General features: G+C 46.4%; 2 protein-coding genes across 2 annotated transcripts; one reads left to right on the plus strand and one right to left on the minus strand.

Moving 5' to 3' along the window:
- Positions 1 to 218: 218 nt before the first annotated feature.
- creld1b (cysteine-rich with EGF-like domains 1b) lies at positions 219 to 4,487 on the plus strand. The gene is made up of 11 exons (XM_084015832.1): positions 219 to 478; positions 1,188 to 1,350; positions 1,441 to 1,523; positions 2,387 to 2,497; positions 2,588 to 2,679; positions 2,785 to 2,964; positions 3,063 to 3,158; positions 3,239 to 3,322; positions 3,684 to 3,779; positions 3,849 to 3,989; positions 4,074 to 4,487. Exons 2-11 carry the CDS (start codon positions 1,234 to 1,236, stop codon positions 4,292 to 4,294), a joined length of 1,221 nt encoding a protein of 406 aa, XP_083871958.1. The 5' UTR covers positions 219 to 478; positions 1,188 to 1,233; the 3' UTR covers positions 4,295 to 4,487.
- Positions 4,488 to 16,924: 12,437 nt separating this feature from the next.
- Positions 16,925 to 20,257, minus strand: mbd4 (methyl-CpG binding domain protein 4). The gene is made up of 8 exons (XM_084014668.1): positions 20,158 to 20,257; positions 19,417 to 19,694; positions 18,715 to 19,310; positions 18,494 to 18,559; positions 18,285 to 18,419; positions 18,062 to 18,211; positions 17,266 to 17,369; positions 16,925 to 17,175 (listed from the first exon to the last, which is right to left on the minus strand). Exons 2-8 carry the CDS (start codon positions 19,680 to 19,682, stop codon positions 17,101 to 17,103), a joined length of 1,392 nt encoding a protein of 463 aa, XP_083870794.1. The 5' UTR covers positions 19,683 to 19,694; positions 20,158 to 20,257; the 3' UTR covers positions 16,925 to 17,100.
- Positions 20,258 to 20,280: the final 23 nt, after the last annotated feature.

Genomic DNA, 20,280 nt, shown 5'->3' on the forward strand with positions numbered 1-20,280 from the left:
AGAAAGCACCAATTTCTACATTTATTTTACATTTCGGCTACATTTATGACCCACTTCCAATACACATTCATGTTTCCACCGGGGAAGTATCCTTTAAATTGATTAAAATGTCTCTTAACCAACAGGAGCTACGTCATTTGATCATTTCGATGTCCCCTGATTGGTCGATGGATTAAATCCCAGCGGGCTTCTGGGCGGTGTCATATCCGGTGTGGCTCAGCTGCTGCTGCTGCATGGAAAAACAAGAAGAGAAGCTGCTCATTCATTCATCCATCCATCTATCTATCCCGGCGCTAGCTTCACTCCAGCCCGCATGAGTCACCGCTACCAGCGGGTAGCTAGCTAGTCATCCAGCGGGCTCACTGGCTACGATGGAGCACTAAAGAGGGTCCGTCCAAAAAAGATGTGAAACTCTGCCCCGGATTGTGTGAAGCAAAGCGGGGGAAGCAGACGACCATCAGCGGCGCGGCGCAGTGAGGTAAGAAAACAGCAGAGCAAAACCTCTTCGGCTAGCTCATAGCTAATATAAGAGTGACGTTAACTGCAATAAAGTTAGCTATTTGACGTTAAATGTCGTTGGGGAGGGATTGGCGGACAACGAGGGACGTCGTTAGCTTCGGCTAACACAGCTAGCTGTTGACCTTAGCTGCTAGCTGGCTAATTTTGGCTGTGGTGCTGATGCTGCGCAAGCTAAGCTAAGCTAAGCTAACAGGGGGAAAGGAGGAGCATCCCAGCCAGGATAAGCAGAGTTTTTTTTTTGTATTATGATTGTATTGTAGGTGTTTTTCCAATATTTTTTAAATTATGAATACAACATGCAAATATGTGTGATATTATAAAGAATACTGAATATTATGCTTCACAATAATAAAAAAAAGTCATGCTATGATATGTATTGCATGGCTTTGTAGTTGTCTACATGCATTACTGGTGCGTAGTAGGAAACATGAAGCTTTTCTCTCTTTCTTTATTGTATTGTATGTTTTATGGTTTGGTGGACAGTTCCCTTTATCATTTTTAAAAGAGCAGCTTTGGTGATATACAATGAGAATTCAAATAATAGTTAGTAAAAAGTGTGATGGATAAGATTAAAAAGTAAACACAAGGAGAACATGGCACAATTATGATTATTGATCATGAAAGTAAAAGTGCACTTGATGACATTTTGATGACTTTTTTTTTTTTAGATTTGCCATACATTACTGGTTGCATGTGTGCGTCTTCTGAAGGATCATGTGGCTGGCCTGGCCCTTCCTGCCTGCCCTGGTGCTCCTCTCAGAGCTCTCTGTGGTGAGAGTCCAGACGGCACCGTGCCAGACCTGCCGGAAGCTCACGGAGAGTTTCATCACGGTACTGCAGCTGACTCGACATCGCTTCATGCTTGTCCTCTTGAGATGAGGGTTTTATTAATATACTTTATTTCTTCCTTTTTTTTTTAAGGGTTTGGAGAGAACAGCCAACAAGAACTTTGGGGGAGGAAACACTGCCTGGGAAGAAGAAAAGCTGGCAAAGTATGCAAGCAGGTGAGAAACGCGGTTGGTACGGGTGCTGGAAATCCTTGAAAACACTTGAATTTAGTGTGTTGTTTTCAAGGTTTAAAAAGTGCTTGGATGTAGAATAAAGTGCTTGAAATGTGTGTTGTATGTGATGACATCTATGATAGAACAGAGAAAAGAAGATCTCCATATTTGAGGGACTGAAAACAGCATTTTCTGACATTTCTTTATGAAAAATGACTTTTGATGATGAACAGATGATGAAAATAGTTGGTGATTATATTTCTGTGGATCTGTTAGTGGAATTAGTTTTCCTTTCATTTGTGGTCCTTCTGTAAAAAGCTGTCTCCAAACATCATGTTGGTTGTTTAGAGGACAATAACATCTCATTTAATGTGATGAACAAGTGACATAATAAGTAGACTGAATACTGACCATTGGATTGATACAAATATGGAGTTTACCACAGCTGGAAGGGGCTGGAAAAGCATGGAAATGTACCTTGAAATGCTTTGAAAAGTGCTTGAATTTGACTTTGGAAAAGGTGTAGAACCCTGGAGAAAGTCTTATTGGAGTCAAACCTGCACTTTATTTATTAGTTACATGATTTAAAGGGATTGTCAATCAATTGTATCATAAATGCCAAAACAAAAGTAATCTTTCTTGGATTTGTAATCCTGGAACCATCCAGAATAATTCCATCTTCCCTCCACATTTATATGACATTTAGTAACGTGTGAATGATTGCATAAGTCGGTCTATTTTAAATGCTTACAGTCCACTGAGGGGGACTGACTCCTCTCAGTGGACCAGAGCTAGGCTCAACTGGGCGAGACGGCATCTGTTCCCCCCTACCTTTTTTCTCTCTAATTGCTGGTCTCTTGTTTCAGTGAGACTCGGCTCCTGGAGATCGTAGAAGCCGCTTGTGAGAAAGCAGATTTTGAGTGTAACCAGCTGCTGGAGCAGATCGAGGACCAGGTGGAGACATGGTGGTTCCACAGGTAAATGTGATACATGCATTTATATCATATAGTTAGTTTTTTTGTTCTGTGTATTTGGTGTGTAATAATATGTTGTATGTGGACCTGTAGGCAGCAGGAGGCCCCGGACCTGTTTGAGTGGCTGTGCATAGAGGAGCTGAGACTCTGCTGTCCACCCGGGAGCTTTGGACCCGACTGCAAAGGTGTGGAAAACAGCTTCCTCATATCAGTGAAGAATACATCGTTAAAGTCACCATACTAATAATGATCCTGTGTTTTTTTACCACTAATATATTCATTCAATGCAGAATGTCCATCCAGCCCTGGTGGTGTATGTGGAGGTCTGGGCCGCTGTGAGGGCGAGGGCACTCGCCTCGGAGATGGGGAGTGTGTCTGTGATCCCGGGTACTCGGGCCGGCTGTGCCAGAGCTGCGCCGATGGCTACTACAGAGAACAAAGCTCCAATGACAGCATGGGAGCATGTGCAGGTGAGGAGACTCAGACGCTCGTTTCAAACCGCCTACGTGATATTTAATTATCGAATCATCATAAATTGATCTCCTCGTCTTTCACCCTTCTTTCGTAGCGTGCTACCACTCGTGTAAGAAGTGTGGCGGGCCGCAGGACTACAAATGCCTCGACTGCAAACCCGGGTGGATCCTCCACGACAACAAGTGTGTGGGTGAGTTTGGCTTCGGAGGTCACGTGACTTCTTTTGTGTGTGTGTGTGTGTGGTTTGACGTCCCCTCGTGTTTCTCTTAGACATCGATGAATGTGGAACGGAGCTGGCTCGTTGTCCCTCCAACACCTTCTGTCACAACTTGGAAGGATCGTATGAATGCAGAGGTAGGTTTTTAGTTACATTTGAGAAATAAGAAAAAATGAGAATATTTCTGGGCAACTAATTATTATTATTATTATTATTAGAAAGAAAGGAAAAAAGAAAAAGAAAGCAGCGTATTTTCACATCTGAGAAGGTGGAATTAGTGTATTGATGGAATAATTGATTATTTAAAACAACTTGCCATTTTAAATCTGTCACGTCTCAAGTTGGGTGGTTATTGCAAATGTCATCATTTGTTTTTTTTGTTTTTTTGGAATGAAAACATTCCCATTTCCTGTGTGAAATGTAGTTATTCATGCGTTATATTGCTGAGAGCCCATTCCGGTAACGTGATATTGCCCTCTGTGCTCTCGTCGTTTCCAGGCTGCGACCAGGCGTGCGTGGGCTGCATGGGAAGTGGTCCGGCCCGCTGTAAGAAATGTGCACGAGGCTACAAACTGAGAGGAGCAAAGTGTCTCGGTAAGTTATTTACTGGATTTTCTTGATTTCCTGTTTCCTGAAATGTTAAGGTCTTTTTTCTTTGCACAGACATCGATGAATGTAGTGTTCAGGCGATCGCGTGCCCGGGACTCAACGAGGCCTGCATCAACGAGGAGGGCTCCTTCCACTGCGACTGTGCCGACGGATACATCAGAAGAGACAGCATCTGTGTTGAGAACAAGCCGCCTGGTAAGCAGCCGTGCCACGTCGATGTACAAACCTGCATGAACGGATTTCTACCATACAAACCTAATCTCTTCTCTGCCTCCCCAGCCGGCCCGGAGAAGGGGCTCTTCGACGAAATGACGGATGACGAGGTCCTCGTCCTGCAGCAGATGTTCTTCGGCGTGGTGATCTGCGCCATCGCCACGCTCGCCGCTAAGGGCGACATGGTTTTCACGGCCATTTTCATCGGCGGCGTGGCCGCCATGGCCGGATACTGGCTGACGGAAAAGGGCGACTACTTCCTGGACGGGTTTCTGAAGGGACGCTAGACCTCGACGTGAGAAAAGGGACACTGGAATAACCGACTTCAAGGTGAATAAGACTCAACTTGGTTGGCAGGAAAACTGAATCCCTGCAATGCTTTGCCATTCAGGGATTTACTTTGGGGGGGTTACTTGAAAGGGCTCGGGGTTCATTTAAATCGTGAGTAAGGATAACGCAGGATATTTGAAAGGCTGTGAAGCCGGGAAGAGGAAAAACAAAACGCTGCACTGATCTAGAGGAAGCAAACTTTGAATCCCTTTTCCTCAACTGTTGGGACACGAAGACCACTACTGATTGTTATCAAATCTTATGCATTTGGATGTCTCATCTGGCCTCGATGTTGAAATGATGTCGTTTTTTTTTCCGTCCACACAATCAAAAACCTCCTGCCATCACGTTTGTCATCAGAGGTTTTCCCAAAGACTGAATGGTATGTGAGTTTTTACTGTATCTCTCCAGCTTCTTGCTATGAGGGGATTTTTTTAGGGATATCCTCAATCCTAAAAAAAGGGAAAGCTCATCCTGTGGATATTCCCACAACGAGCCACCGGTTATTTATGTTCACAGAATGACTTTTTACTTCCTTACACTGAATCATTCTTTTTATTAAGTAATAATGCATGAAAATAGGATTTGAATGGAAAGGTACTACACTGTATTTATTAATTTATTGAGCTAGTTTGGCATGAAAGACTGATTTTAACAGCCGTTGGACCTCCAACATCACTGCTGAGGAAAACCAGCTTTATCTGGTGATTAAAGCCATTTTCTGTTGCCTTTTTAAGTTATTTTCAAAGCAATATTTATTGGGGAGATGTTAATCATATTTTATTTGCATTTTACATTTCCCCCTCTGTGTATGTTTGTGTGCATTATCAATGCAGTTTTTTTTGTTTTGAATTGTAATTCCAACCGACACCGTAGCATCGCTGAAGCATCACTTTATATCCCCGACCATGGAACGTTTTCCACTGTCGTCATCCGTTATAGATGTTTGCTTTACAATAAAACGTCGGTCACTCCACCTCTTCTGTTTTATTGTATTTTTTTATGTTCTCTCAAGCTTTTCTCTTTACATAAATAAAATAAGAGAAAAAACTATTCAAGCTTGTGCTTGTTGCATCAATCGATGACTGTGAGAAACCATTAAAGGGGAACTCCAACGATTTTACCCTCAAAGTAAGTACTGCTCCGTACGTGGGAAAAGTAACATGTGGCTCCAGAGGGATTGGCATGAAATGTGATTTTATAAATAAGTTGTTGGGGTTGAATACTGCAAGTTTGAAAATCTAAAAATAAATCTGTGGCTTTGAAGAAGAAGTGGTTATATTAGCCCCCAATGGTGGTCTTGATGCATTGTGGGCAATGTAGGTTTTGATAAGAATGCAAAGAACAAAAAAAAAAAAAAAATCAAACACCAGGATGTCCTGCTGCATCTGCTCACATTTCACAGTAAACGAGTCGGCATGCTTTTACTGGCTGACCCACAATCCTCTTGTTTATACTGCATGCAACGCTTCTGTGTGTATTAACATTAAGCAATTTGGAGCAGTTGAAATCTGGTTTGTTGCCAAAAAATAATTTTAAAAACTGCCCATGTGTTTTTTTTTACCCACAGTAGGGAATAATACAACCTTTTATAAAGTATGATTGGAGATGAATCAGAGGAATGCTGTGAACTAATCTTCTTCTCATTTTACAAAAATCTCAATCTCCTTCAGTAGAGACGGCGGCCGCACACACACACACACACACACACACACACACACACACACACACACACACACACACACACACACACACACACACACACACACACACACTGAGGGGGAAGAACCTCAAACGTATGGCAGCATCATCCGGACTCTACCATGACAGCTCCGGGGAGGGGGGGGGTTGCCCTCTTGTTCTCGTCCCTGTATGGCGTCATCGCCTCGCAGTTCCGCGCAGTGCTTGAATTGTAATAAAAAAGGTGCCAGTACTCTAAATCAGCAACTGCACAGCACACGCGCTTGTGGCTCTCATGGGTACCATGTGTTTTTGCCTGGTTTACCTAGATAAACCCTATACTAGTTGCTTAGATAAACCATACTAGTTGATAATTTTCACAAACACATTTCTCTGTAAAAAAAATAATTAAAAAAAATCTGTAATATAATATAATATAATATATAATATAATTAGCTTGAATTGCACTAGCTCTTCATAGGAACTACATGAGATGGGATTACTGATGCGCTCATGCTGAAGTCCGTTAAAACACACAGGCATTACCGTGAATCCTCTAATACTGGCTTGCCTTGTATTACCGGCCAGTCTCTAACATTGGCCGGCGGAGGTAAATAACGGCCGGTCTCTAATGGAGGCCGGGGCAAGTGTCGACAGGCAGCGTTATTTCCACGCTTCCCATTCATTGTCAGGTTCGCGTCGCGAAGATTTTGGCTGAGGCTATATTAGAAGATGTGAGCTAGAGAAAGTGAGCTAAATATTCCAAATATATCAGCTAGAAAAGTGTGACTGAATTTTTACATTCGGCACCCCATATAAGAGACCCTCTCACGATCCACCTAGCTTCTTTTTTTTTAATCTGCGCACCAAGAGAGCTGATTGGTCAGTCAGCAGTGTGTTTCTCCACGTTGATCACTTATCAGGAACATAACCTGCTCCGGAGCAGGTTAGCTCCACAGTGTAAGTTACCATGGGGATCTAGCCCGGTAAGAATTGAACCAGCGTCGTAGGACAGTAAAACCCAGAGTTAACGCTTAAGTTACCTCGCTAAGCACAAATCCTGCTTCAGAGAACAGACCAAACAACAGGCTCTACATGCACGGAGTGCGTGGGCCCATTACATTTTTTTTTTTTGGTGTGCAAATTTTGCTTGTGGGGAAACCGGAGCACCCGGAGGAAACCCACGGAGAGAAGGAGGGAGGCAGCTTAAGAGCGCCTGCACCTCTTGTCATAGAGGTAAATCGTCCCGTGTCTGTTGATGACAGATGGCAGAACTCCTGGTGAGACTCGTGCAGAAACCTGCTGCTGGACCCGCACTCACCTGAGCTGGCATAACCGCCTGGTGGGCTGCAACGGTGCCCCACCACAACCCTGGCGTGCGTGGAGTCTGAGGGCCAATTCAATGCTGCTCGCAGCCTTAATTCTTTTTTTTTTTTTTTGCATATTTTGCGTGTGGGGAAACCGGAGCACCCGGAGGAAACCCACGAAGAGAAGGAGGCAGGCAGCTTAAAGGAAAACACCACCGCATTTACATACTGAACTATGTTCTGCTCTGATCTTACACGAGGTGGTACATACCTCCCTCTCCTCTGTGCGTGCACTCAATGGCTCTTGCGCGCACTCCGCGCAGCGCTAATTTGCTAGCATGTAGCTTGTCCTTAGGATCCAAAGGGGGGTGAAGTTAGAAGCGACCAAGCACTTCCACGTTGTCCCTATTTAAATACGGTTACGTGAGTAGTTACACGACCCAAGTTTGGTTACACAAAATGAAACATGCCAATTTTTCTAAGCGGATAACAAGGATAACTATATAATGTATGGCGGAATAACAACTGGAAGCACTTCGACGTCGGCGCAGTAATATCATCACTCCGCTCCCCCTCTTACTTCCGTCAATAGAACCTACGTGACCTGCACGCCGTCGCCTGCACTACCTGTAGTAGTTTGTGCACAGTTGAGGAAGCATCAGGTTGTAGTAAGATAGTTTGTGAACAATCAAACATCGTGGTTATAACGTGCATCGTACAGGGTTGTGAAAACAAGCAGAAGGTATATAGTCCCGTCATGTTTTGAGTGATGATATTACTACGCCGACGTCGAAGTGCTTCCAGTTGTTATTGCGCCATACTATATAGTTATCCTTGTTATCCGCTTAGAAAAATTGGCATGTTTCATTTTGTGTAACCAAACTTGGGTCGTGTAACTACTCATGTAACGGTATTTAAATAGGGACAACGTGGAAGTGCTTGGTCGCTTCTAACTTCACCCCCCTTTGGATCCTAAGGACAAGCTACATGCTAGCAAATTAGCGCTGCGCGCAAGAGCCATTGAGTGCACGCACAGAGGAGAGGGAGGTATGTACCACCTCGTCTAAGATCAGAGCAGAACATAGTTCAGTATGGAAATGCGGTGGTGTTTTCCTTTAAGAGCGCCTGCACCTCTTGTCATAGAGGTAAACCGTCTTGACAGATGGCAGAACTCCTGGTGAGACTCGTGCAGAAACCTGCTGCTGGACCCTCACCTGAGCTGGCATAACCGCCTGGTGGGCTGCAACGGTGCCCCACCACAACCCTGGCGTGCGTGGAGTCTGAGGGCCAATTCAATGCTGCTCGCAGCCTTAATTCTTTTTTTTTTTTTTGTGCATATTTTGCGTGTAGGGAAACCAGAGCACCTGGAGGAAACCCACGAAGAGAAGGAGGCAGGCAGCTTTCTTGTCATAGAGGTAAAACCGTCCCGTGTCCGTTGATGACAGAGGGCAGAACTCTATGGGGATCTACCCCGGTAAGAATTGAACCAGCGTCGTAGGACAGTAAAACCCAGAGTTAACGCTTAAGTTACCTCGCTAAGCACAAATCCTGCTTCAGAGAACAGACCAAACAACAGGCTCTACATGCACGGAGTGCGTGGGCCCATTACATTTTTTTTTTTTGGTGCGCAAATTTTGCTTGTGGGGAAACCGGAGCACCCGGAGGAAACCCACGGAGAGAAGGAGGCAGGCAGCTTAAGAGCGCCTGCACCTCTTGTCATAGAGGTAAATCGTCCCGTGTCTGTTGATGACAGATGGCAGAACTCCTGGTGAGACTCGTGCAGAAACCTGCTGCTGGACCCGCACTCACCTGAGCTGGCATAACCGCCTGGTGGGCTGCAACGGTGCCCCACCACAACCCTGGCGTGCGTGGAGTCTGAGGGCCAATTCAATGCTGCTCGCAGCCTTAATTCTTTTTTTTTTTTGCATATTTTGCGTGTGGGGAAACCGGAGCACCCGGAGGAAACCCACGAAGAGAAGGAGGCAGGCAGCTTAAAGGTAAACACCACCGCATTTACATACTGAACTATGTTCTGCTCTGATCTTACACGAGGTGGTACATACCTCCCTCTCCTCTGTGCGTGCACTCAATGGCTCTTGCGCGCACTCCGCGCAGCGCTAATTTGCTAGCATGTAGCTTGTCCTTAGGATCCAAAGGGGGGTGAAGTTAGAAGCGACCAAGCACTTCCACGTTGTCCCTATTTAAATACGGTTACGTGAGTAGTTACACGACCCAAGTTTGGTTACACAAAATGAAACATGCCAATTTTTCTAAGCGGATAACAAGGATAACTATATAATGTATGGCGGAATAACAACTGGAAGCACTTCGACGTCGGCGCAGTAATATCATCACTCCGCTCCCCCTCTTACTTCCGTCAATAGAACCTACGTGACCTGCACGCCGTCGCCTGCACTACCTGTAGTAGTTTGTGCACAGTTGAGGAAGCATCAGGTTGTAGTAAGATAGTTTGTGAACAATCAAACATCGTGGTTATAACGTGCATCGTACAGGGTTGTGAAAACAAGCAGAAGGTATATAGTCCCGTCATGTTTTGAGTGATGATATTACTACGCCGACGTCGAAGTGCTTCCAGTTGTTATTGCGCCATACTATATAGTTATCCTTGTTATCCGCTTAGAAAAATTGGCATGTTTCATTTTGTGTAACCAAACTTGGGTCGTGTAACTACTCACGTAACGGTATTTAAATAGGGACAACGTGGAAGTGCTTGGTCGCTTCTAACTTCACCCCCCTTTGGATCCTAAGGACAAGCTACATGCTAGCAAATTAGCGCTGCGCGCAAGAGCCATTGAGTGCACGCACAGAGGAGAGGGAGGTATGTACCACCTCGTCTAAGATCAGAGCAGAACATAGTTCAGTATGGAAATGCGGTGGTGTTTTCCTTTAAGAGCGCCTGCACCTCTTGTCATAGAGGTAAACCGTCTTGACAGATGGCAGAACTCCTGGTGAGACTCGTGCAGAAACCTGCTGCTGGACCCTCACCTGAGCTGGCATAACCGCCTGGTGGGCTGCAACGGTGCCCCACCACAACCCTGGCGTGCGTGGAGTCTGAGGGCCAATTCAATGCTGCTCGCAGCCTTAATTCTTTTTTTTTTTTTTTGTGCATATTTTGCGTGTAGGGAAACCAGAGCACCTGGAGGAAACCCACGAAGAGAAGGAGGCAGGCAGCTTTCTTGTCATAGAGGTAAAACCGTCCCGTGTCCGTTGATGACAGAGGGCAGAACTCTATGGGGATCTACCCCGGTAAGAATTGAACCAGCGTCGTAGGACAGTAAAACCCAGAGTTAACGCTTAAGTTACCTCGCTAAGCACAAATCCTGCTTCAGAGAACAGACCAAACAACAGGCTCTACATGCACGGAGTGCGTGGGCCCATTACATTTTTTTTTTTTGGTGCGCAAATTTTGCTTGTGGGGAAACCGGAGCACCCGGAGGAAACCCACGGAGAGAAGGAGGCAGGCAGCTTAAGAGCGCCTGCACCTCTTGTCATAGAGGTAAATCGTCCCGTGTCTGTTGATGACAGATGGCAGAACTCCTGGTGAGACTCGTGCAGAAACCTGCTGCTGGACCCGCACTCACCTGAGCTGGCATAACCGCCTGGTGGTCTGCAACGGTGCCCCACCACAACCCTGGCGTGCGTGGAGTCTGAGGGCCAATTCAATGCTGCTCGCAGCCTTAATTCTTTTCTTTTTTTTTTGCATATTTTGCGTGTGGGGAAACCGGAGCACCCGGAGGAAACCCACGAAGAGAAGGAGGCAGGCAGCTTAAGAGCGCCTGCACCTCTTGTCATAGAGGTAAACAGTCTTGACAGATGGCAGAACTCCTGGTGAGACTCGTGCAGAAACCTGCTGCTGGACCCTCACCTGAGCTGGCATAACCGCCTGGTGGGCTGCAACGGTGCCCCACCACAACCCTGGCGTGCGTGGAGTCTGAGGGCCAATTTAATGCTGCTCGCAGCCTTAATTCTTTTTTTTTTTTTTGTGCATATTTTGCGTGTAGGGAAACCAGAGCACCTGGAGGAAACCCACGAAGAGAAGGAGGCAGGCAGCTTTCTTGTCATAGAGGTAAAACCGTCCCGTGTCCGTTGATGACAGAGGGCAGAACTCTATGGGGATCTACCCCGGTAAGAATTGAACCAGCGTCGTAGGACAGTAAAACCCAGAGTTAACGCTTAAGTTACCTCGCTAAGCACAAATCCTGCTTCAGAGAACAGACCAAACAACAGGCTCTACATGCACGGAGTGCGTGGGCCCATTACATTTTTTTTTTTTGGTGCGCAAATTTTGCTTGTGGGGAAACCGGAGCACCCGGAGGAAACCCACGGAGAGAAGGAGGCAGGCAGCTTAAGAGCGCCTGCACCTCTTGTCATAGAGGTAAATCGTCCCGTGTCTGTTGATGACAGATGGCAGAACTCCTGGTGAGACTCGTGCAGAAACCTGCTGCTGGACCCGCACTCACCTGAGCTGGCATAACCGCCTGGTGGTCTGCAACGGTGCCCCACCACAACCCTGGCGTGCGTGGAGTCTGAGGGCCAATTCAATGCTGCTCGCAGCCTTAATTCTTTTCTTTTTTTTTTGCATATTTTGCGTGTGGGGAAACCGGAGCACCCGGAGGAAACCCACGAAGAGAAGGAGGCAGGCAGCTTAAGAGCGCCTGCACCTCTTGTCATAGAGGTAAACCGTCTTGACAGATGGCAGAACTCCTGGTGAGACTCGTGCAGAAACCTGCTGCTGGACCCTCACCTGAGCTGGCATAACCGCCTGGTGGGCTGCAACGGTGCCCCACCACAACCCTGGCGTGCGTGGAGTCTGAGGGCCAATTTAATGCTGCTCGCAGCCTTAATTCTTTTTTTTTTTTTGTGCATATTTTGCGTGTAGGGAAACCAGAGCACCTGGAGGAAACCCACGAAGAGAAGGAGGCAGGCAGCTTTCTTGTCATAGAGGTAAAACCGTCCCGTGTCCGTTGATGACAGAGGGCAGAACTCTATGGGGTCAGTTCAGTCTCATTAATAGTGAATGCACAGAGAAGGATTCACAAATGCATTTTGTGATTTATACATAAATTTGTTGGTGGCGGAGGGGGAGTTGACCCTCTTTTGCAACGGCGCCCCACCAGAACCCCGGCGCACGTGGAGTGCAAGGGACTGATCAATACTTATTATTATTATTATTATTGTTATTATTATTATTATTATTTTTTTTTTATTATTATTATTATTATTATTAATTTTTTTTGTGTGTGCATATTTTGGGGAAACCGGAGTACCCGGAGAAAACCCATGAAGAGAAGGCTTGGCAGGGTCTTTAGCAGTGCCTTTCAAGCTTTACATAGAGGTAAATGGTCCCGTGTCTGTCGATGTCAGTTGGCTGGTCTCCTCATGAAACTGTGATGCAGTCATTGTCCACCTTGACGGTGATGTGATGATACTCGGAGAACAGATAGGACCACATGTGGCCGTTGACAAGGCTCTGACAGAGGACAGGGAGTATAACTGTACACAGTCTGCATCCACTGGAATCTCTATGAACTTAGACGGAGCGACGGGGGCTCCGCCTGGAGGCACGTAGAGGGTCACGATGTCCGCGTCTTCACAAACTGTACGTTTCTCTACTCTGGAGCCGCATGTAGAACAGGCTTCTTGGTTGAACTGCACTCGCTGGAGCTCAAAGACACGTTTGAGCAGAGTTGCAGTCGTGCTGCAGAATCCACTTGGTGTGGGTAAATCATAAATGCTGCCCAGGTCTAAGCTGTTGAACCTGGTGCATCCACATCTTCCACAGTTGCTTGTTTCCGTCACCCGGACCTTTGTCGACACCCCACATTCATTTAACCACACCAACTGGTGCTGTAATACACTCCGTGGGTCGCTGTGCTGTAACGGGATTGTATCGGATAGTTCCTGCAGGACCAGAGCGAGTCCCGGCAGATAGAAGTCCCTACCTGGGTTTTGGAGAGCTTCTAGAAAGAGTCCGGCGTACAGTGGTGTTGTTGCAAACGGTGTCAGAGACTCTGGCTGTCGCTGTTTGTCCCGCACCACTTTCGGGTTGAGTGCAGCTTGTAATACTGCATTCATGCAACCATTGTTCTGTCCCGCAGGGAACCTGCAGATGTTCCTGCAGGGATCAGTTGATTGAAACTTCTCGTAACAGAGTTTCCTGGCGCTGATTTCTTCCGTTCTTGTGTGGAATTCTGGGTCAGGCGCGGATGCAGAAAACACTGCAGGTCCTGTGGCAGCGGTGTGTGTTTCTTCATCGCTATCACTGTCTTCTTGAGGAGCCGCGGTTTCTGCAGCCTCGGGTGCAGAAAATGCTGCGGGTCCTGTGACCCTGTCTTCTTGAGGAGCCACGGTTTCTGCAGCCTCGGGTGCAGAAAATGCTGCGGGTCCTGTGACCCTGTCTTCTTGAGGAGCCACGGTTTCTGCAGCCTCGGGTGCAGAAAATGCTGCGGGTCCTGTGACCCTGTCTTCTTGAGGAGCCACGGTTTCTGCAGCCTCGGGTGCAGAAAACGCTGCGGGTCCTGTGACCCTGTCTTCTTGACCCACGTATCTGTCGAAGAGTTTCCTCATGGCTTTGGTGACTAACGTGCCCGCAACTAAACCGAGGATTAGGATGGGCATTTTGCTGTGAGGATTAGTGTGGATGTGAAGAGAACTGGAGAACTGGATTAGCTATTCAGTGTGTCTCTGCTTGTCAGAACTTTGCTTTATAGACAGGCGAGCTGGAACTGGCTTTGATGTCAGTGACGTAAGCATTCCATCAAAGGCATGCCACGTCACAAATGACGCTCAGTAATCGAACCGATTACTGAGCGAGCTGGAACTGGCTTTGATGTCAGTGACGTAAGCATTCCATCAAAGGCATGCCACGTCACAAAGTAATGACGCTCAGTAATCGAACCGATTATTCCCCCCCACCCCACCCTTGGACTTTGAAGTTCATGCCCATTTTTTCTTTGTTTGTTTGTTTTTTGAAAACGTTCCTCAACAATGGCCGCGTTTCCCAGATTCGTTAAGAAGCTCTTAAAGTGCTAAGATCTGCTCAGGAGCGCCCTTAAGAATGCTGTGTTTCCCAGAGTCGCTCTTAGCTTAAGAAGATATTTCACTAAGAAGGAAACGTAATATAAGGCTAGAGAAGAAAAACAACTTTTATTGAACAACACGTTTAAGTCTTCCACACACATCTGCATATATGAGTTTATAGTCGGTCTACATAAAAAACAAAGTAAAAAAAGCCAAAGTCCGCGCGTGTGAGAAACACGCTGGCTGCAATACAGCACATTCTCGCTGCGAACCAACAGCGTCGCCGTGCGTGAAGCCAGACGCTTTACAGAAATGCATACGTGCGTCAGCAATTCTCCCCACTGGACGTGCTGTCAGACCGGGCTGGTGAGGCAAAGTACCGGCTGCCCCGTGCGGAGATCCAACGGCTGATCTTTCTGGTGTCTCCACACATCCAGAGAGCAACCCGCTGCAATGTTTGCCCTTAGCCCGGAGGCTCAGCTCCTGGCTGCGCTGCGTTTTTACGCAGTGGGAAGCTTCCCGGAGGTGGTGGGGGACGGCACCGGCCTCAGCGAGGCATCGGTGTCACGGAGTGTGGCAGCCAGGCCCGGAGTGGCTAATCGGGAGGACCGGGACAATTCCCGGTGGGCCGGTCTGACTTTTGGGCCGCGAGGGCCGGTGTTCAATTATTATTTTTATTGATTTTTGTGCCGGTGTTCAGTCATGGCACTGAGTGGAGTGGGTATCACGTGTATGCGTCGCGGGGATTCCCGCAGGTAAATAGACACAAGAACCCAGCCGAACTGTCGGGACTATCACCCTCAGAGCTGGCTGAAAAGCCCGCGGACATCGGTCAAACACCGGCCCGCCCAGGTCCACAAGAGTCCACACAGGCGGACTCTCCGTCGAACGCGAAACGCCAAGACGCGCCGCACGCAAACCAGCCGGGAAACAGACAGCTGAACACGGCCGAACAATGGGCACTTGTGCCCCCAAGGCTGTGTGAAAATACACGGAATTACAAGGCTTTAGAGAACAGTGCGCTATTGTATGCTTAACATGTAAAGTTATAATTACATTATTTTAATACAGCCTAATAGGTCGTGATCTAAAGTGGGCCGGTCTGAGGTATGAAACTCCAGGGCTGAAAATGAGTCCCACTCCGGCCGTGGTGGCAGCTGTGACTCCGATTCTCCTGCGCTACGCCCGGACCCACATAAACATTTAGATTTAGATTTAAATTTAACATTGAGTTATAGATTTAACATTTAGATTTAAATTTAACATTGAGTTATAGATTTAACATTTAGATATACTGAGCTGTCTGTCGGCAGACACGGTTAGAAGATTTAGATTTAGGCTCAATTTTAGGCCCGATTTTATTTTCTATTTATATGCTCCCGCTGGGTCAGATCATCCAGCGGCACAACGTCTCTTTTCACTGCTACGCAGACGACACACAGTTATACCTTCCGCTGAGACCGCACGACCCAAAAAGCCTAGCTGCTGTTTTAGACTGTCTAGATGATATTAACTGTTGGATGGCACAAAATGTTCTACTGCTTAACAAATCAAAATCAGAAATAATCTTGTTCAGTCCCCCAAACACAGACACCACCCCCATTACTCATACCCTTGGACCACTTGCCACCAATATTAAGCTCTCTGCCAGAAACCTGGGTGTCATTTTTGACTCAAGCCTCACTTTTGACCAACATATTAAATCAGTAATCCAGTCCTGCTACTTCCAATTCAGAACTATTTCCAAAATCAAACCCATCCTTTCTCAATCTGATCTGGAAACAGTTATTCATGCATTAATTTTCTCTAGACTCGACTATTGTAACTCCCTCCTTTCTGGCACAAAACAAAAGTCCGTCTCCCGCCTCCAACTGGTCCAAAACGCAGCAGCTAGGCTTCTCACTGGTTTTAACAGACGAGATCACATCACCCCAGTCTTAGCTTCCCTTCATTGGCTCCCTGTCTGTTTTAGAATTGATTTTAAGATTTTACTGATCACTTTTAAAGCTCGTCTTGGTCTGGGCCCAGCCTATATAACAGAAATGCTGACACCATACGAGCCAGTCCGCAGCCTTAGATCCTCGGGTGGGGGCCTCCTGGCTGTTCCAAAGTCGAGACTAAAATCTAAGGGTGACCGGGCCTTTTCCATCAGAGCCCCTTGACTTTGGAACGACCTACCGGAGGAGATAAGGCTTGCGGACTCTGTGACTTCCTTTTAAATCACTTCTTAAAACTCACTTTTACAGACTTGCCTTCTTGTGATGTCGTCTCCTCCCTTTTTTATTTTCCTTTTTTTATCTGGACGTTCTAGTTTGCACATTATTTTATTTATCTATTTTACCGTATTTTATCTGTGTTTTCTTTTTATTTTTATGACTTCTTTTTATTGCTTTTATTTATCTTAATGAACTATTTCCATGTCTTTTTGTTTTTGATCGTCTCTGTCTGACATGACCTCAAATGTTAATCGTCTCTGCTCTGCTTGTCAAAGCACTTTGTAAACCCTGTTTTTAAAGGTGCTATATAAATAAAGTTATTATTATTATTATTATTAAGATGCCCTCGCTTTTAAAGACGTGGTAAAGACGAGCAGTCGGAGGACTTTTAAACCCCTTAAAACACTTTATTTACACAGTGATTAAACTCTTTAAAATGGATGCATCGTTTTAAAAGTTCATCACAACACGACGACTAAACACTGTATTTTCTTGCTTCCTTGCAGTTCCCTCGGTGGTTCAGATCCCCAGAGCTTCGTGGTTCTCCCACAGCCAGGCGTGGTATTTATTCAACATGTGGTCTTCGGGTTTCACCTTGTTGACACAAAGAACGGCAATGAGATGATCAGTTAATGAACATAGCAGGACTAAATTGGGTGGGGGGGGGGGGGGGGTGAGACTCACCTCCCTCCACTCTCCCACACAGAAGATCCGGTACGAGTCGTTGCCGTATTTCCCGATGCCGTGCAACTCCACGGGGTAACGCCACTGTTTGGTTAGATATTCATCTACACGGGAGGGAAGGGATTCCAAAAGCTTCATGACTAAAATCACAAGATGTTAAAAATGCAGTCATACTGTATAAATACTGTAATCCAGGGCTGCGATCGATACCTGACTCAAGACCACCTTTTTTTTATGTCTTGATCTTGTCATGGTTCTCGGCTGCTGACTCGGGATCTGTTGTACAGGAGTTTTTACCTGATTCTACCTGCATGGTACGGTATGTTAAAAAAACTTCTTCTTTAACTACTAGAAACCTTTAATGGTTCTCAAACCTAAATTCTACACATTTATTAGAAGAAAAGTCAATATTTTTTAAACTCCTTAAAGGTGTGTAGGATTTAGGGAATCTATTAAACTCTGTGTCCGTTAGTGCATAATCACCTGAAACTAAGAATTGTTGTGTTCCTTTGCTGACAAGGAGCCCTTGGTATATACGTAGGGAGTCGAACCAAACGCCGGCTCTAGATCGGGGCCTTATCCAATTTTCAAATGTCTTAAGTGGCTCCATAGTTCTCAGACAAGCCAGAGGAATATTCAGTTCGATGCAATCTGCAACCTCACCACTAGATGTCACTAAAAATCCTACACACTGCACCTTTAATCGCTATACTAGCCTTGGAAAGAGAGACTCATTATGCTTGTGAACACTAGGTTTGAATACTCGTATCCACATATAAAACAGGAGCACATTCACCTGAGAAGCGTATGAGTGTTTTGGCTCGGAGCTCGTAGAGGCCGAGCGGCTTCATGAGGTCAGACAGAGGCTTCCAGTCGGCCTGGCGGGTCGCCTCTGCAGACGGGTAGCGCTCAAAGAAGTGCCACAGTACTGGTATGGCCACCTTGCCTGTATGATTACAGATAAAGGGATTGAGTAGTGGTTGGTAGTGGATGTGGACTGTGTGCATGTGGGATCTTACCGCTGGTCTTATTCAGGAAAACAGTGGCCACCAGGAGCTTCCAGGGGTCGTGGAACAGCGTTTCCTGTACGAGGTTGTAGGGCGAGCGGGGGGGCGTCCACTTCCTGAAGGCCTTCCTCCTGGGCGGAGTCAGGCCTGCACACAAACGACGTACATGTCACCTTAAATGTTAGAGTACACAAATCAACGCAAGCTTGCTTTAACGTTACCGTCTCTGGGCGGTTTCCTGCTGAAGTAAGGGCTTGTTTTCCTCTTGTCGCCCACGCTCTTAGACTCTAGGCAGACAGGAGACATTTATATATATATATAGTTAACTTACTTACAATTGGGCTTCCATAGGATTCACAAGTGATAAAGGAAATGTGAAAAAGTGAAATCAAAATATGCTGCTGCTTATGCAGGCTGTCAGTCAGACGAAGATCACACTTACTATTCTGGGAACAGCTGACTGGCAACAACACCTCCTCTTCCTCACCCTGGCGTCTGTCGGCGTCAGCCTCCGGTTCAGAATCGGGCTCGTCGCCACCTTCGCTGTAGATCTGTGTCTCACCTCCGCCTCGCTTGTCCTCGCTCTCAGTGGCGGGTGGAGCGCTCAGAGTCGGGACGGGAGGCGGCCCCTCTTCGTCCTTGTGAATGGTGAGAGTGTTTTGTTGTTGTTGTTGTTTACAGGAAGGAGCCAGTCTGAGCAGCTTCTCTCTCAGCTGTCCGGCCCTCTGAGGGCTCCTCTGCAGTTTCCCATCATCCTCTGGGGTTGAAGGTGCAGCTCCAATGCAACACTTCACGTCTCTGTCTTCAGCAACACTTGTGAGGGAGGAAGCTTCTCTTGTAGATTCATCTGGAGGTGGATGCTGCTGTCTTTTCTCTCTCCTGCCCCGTTTCACTCGGGTGAACCGTGATGCGGCATCGACGATGACGTCATCGTCTGAGGTGGTGAAATCGAACCGGTTTACGTCCAAGTTCCCGTCTCCATCTTTGAGGAGGAAAGCGTGCAGGGATGCTCTCGAGCGGAACTTCTGCCCTCGGGGACTTAGAGAGAGAGAGAGAGAGGGAAAACATTAATTATGACTGGATCTGCTCAAAAGCACTTACGTTTTTTTTTTATTACACGCTTGACAGGATTTCAATGAGCCACCTTGTGATGTAGATGTCCACTTTGCCCGCCGTCTTGCCCGTTTTCCGCCGCTTAGCCTCTCTGATCCAGCCGAGGGGCAACGTGGCGGCGCGGCGTGAGTCGTCCTCCTCGACCTTGTGACCCTGGTCATGTGTGGTGACGTGCTGGACATCACAGCAGCTTGTATTGGTTTGAAGAGGCATGCTGCTGCTGCTGAGAGGGCTGGATACCGACGTGGTGAAGCTCACCGCCTCCAGCTGACTTTTTGCTCCCACATCAGCAGCCATGTCCTATTTCACCTAAAAAAACACATCATAACAGCAGGTGGTGTAATAATAAGCATGCATGACATCTATTCATAATGCAGTGAACCACTAGTAAATCTAGGCTAAAAAACTCTTCTTCCTGGATTGTTCCTGCCCTTTTATGACCGATATTGTTATGGAATGTTCTCATGTTTTGTCTTATTTTATTCAAATTAGTGTGGATATAGGTGTGTGTGTTCTTTTATCTGCTTTTTTTTTATGTATGGCACTTGGGATTTAAATGTGCTTTATAAATACATTTTACTTAATGAACTTACTAATCAGAAAACCTTTAACTTTTAATCCCACAGAAAATTGTACAGCTGCAATTGCTCCATAAGCGTTAGAAAGAAAGAGAGTAATGTACTCCTAAATAAAGAGCCACATCAGGTAAATATCTTAGCTGTAACAGCAGGTGTTGACATGATAAACCGCAGTAAAACAATAAAAAACGAACCTTTGGGAAGTTATTTCCTTTTAAAGTGTATAGACTTTACTGCATGGACGTGTACAGCTCTCTCTCTGCTAATGTCAACACTGGCGCCTCGCGCTCGCATTCCAAACAGGAAGTAGCGCGCGA

Source organism: Eutrigla gurnardus (genome assembly GCF_963514095.1).
Source record: "Eutrigla gurnardus genome assembly, chromosome: 8".
NCBI lineage: Eukaryota > Metazoa > Chordata > Actinopteri > Perciformes > Triglidae > Eutrigla > Eutrigla gurnardus.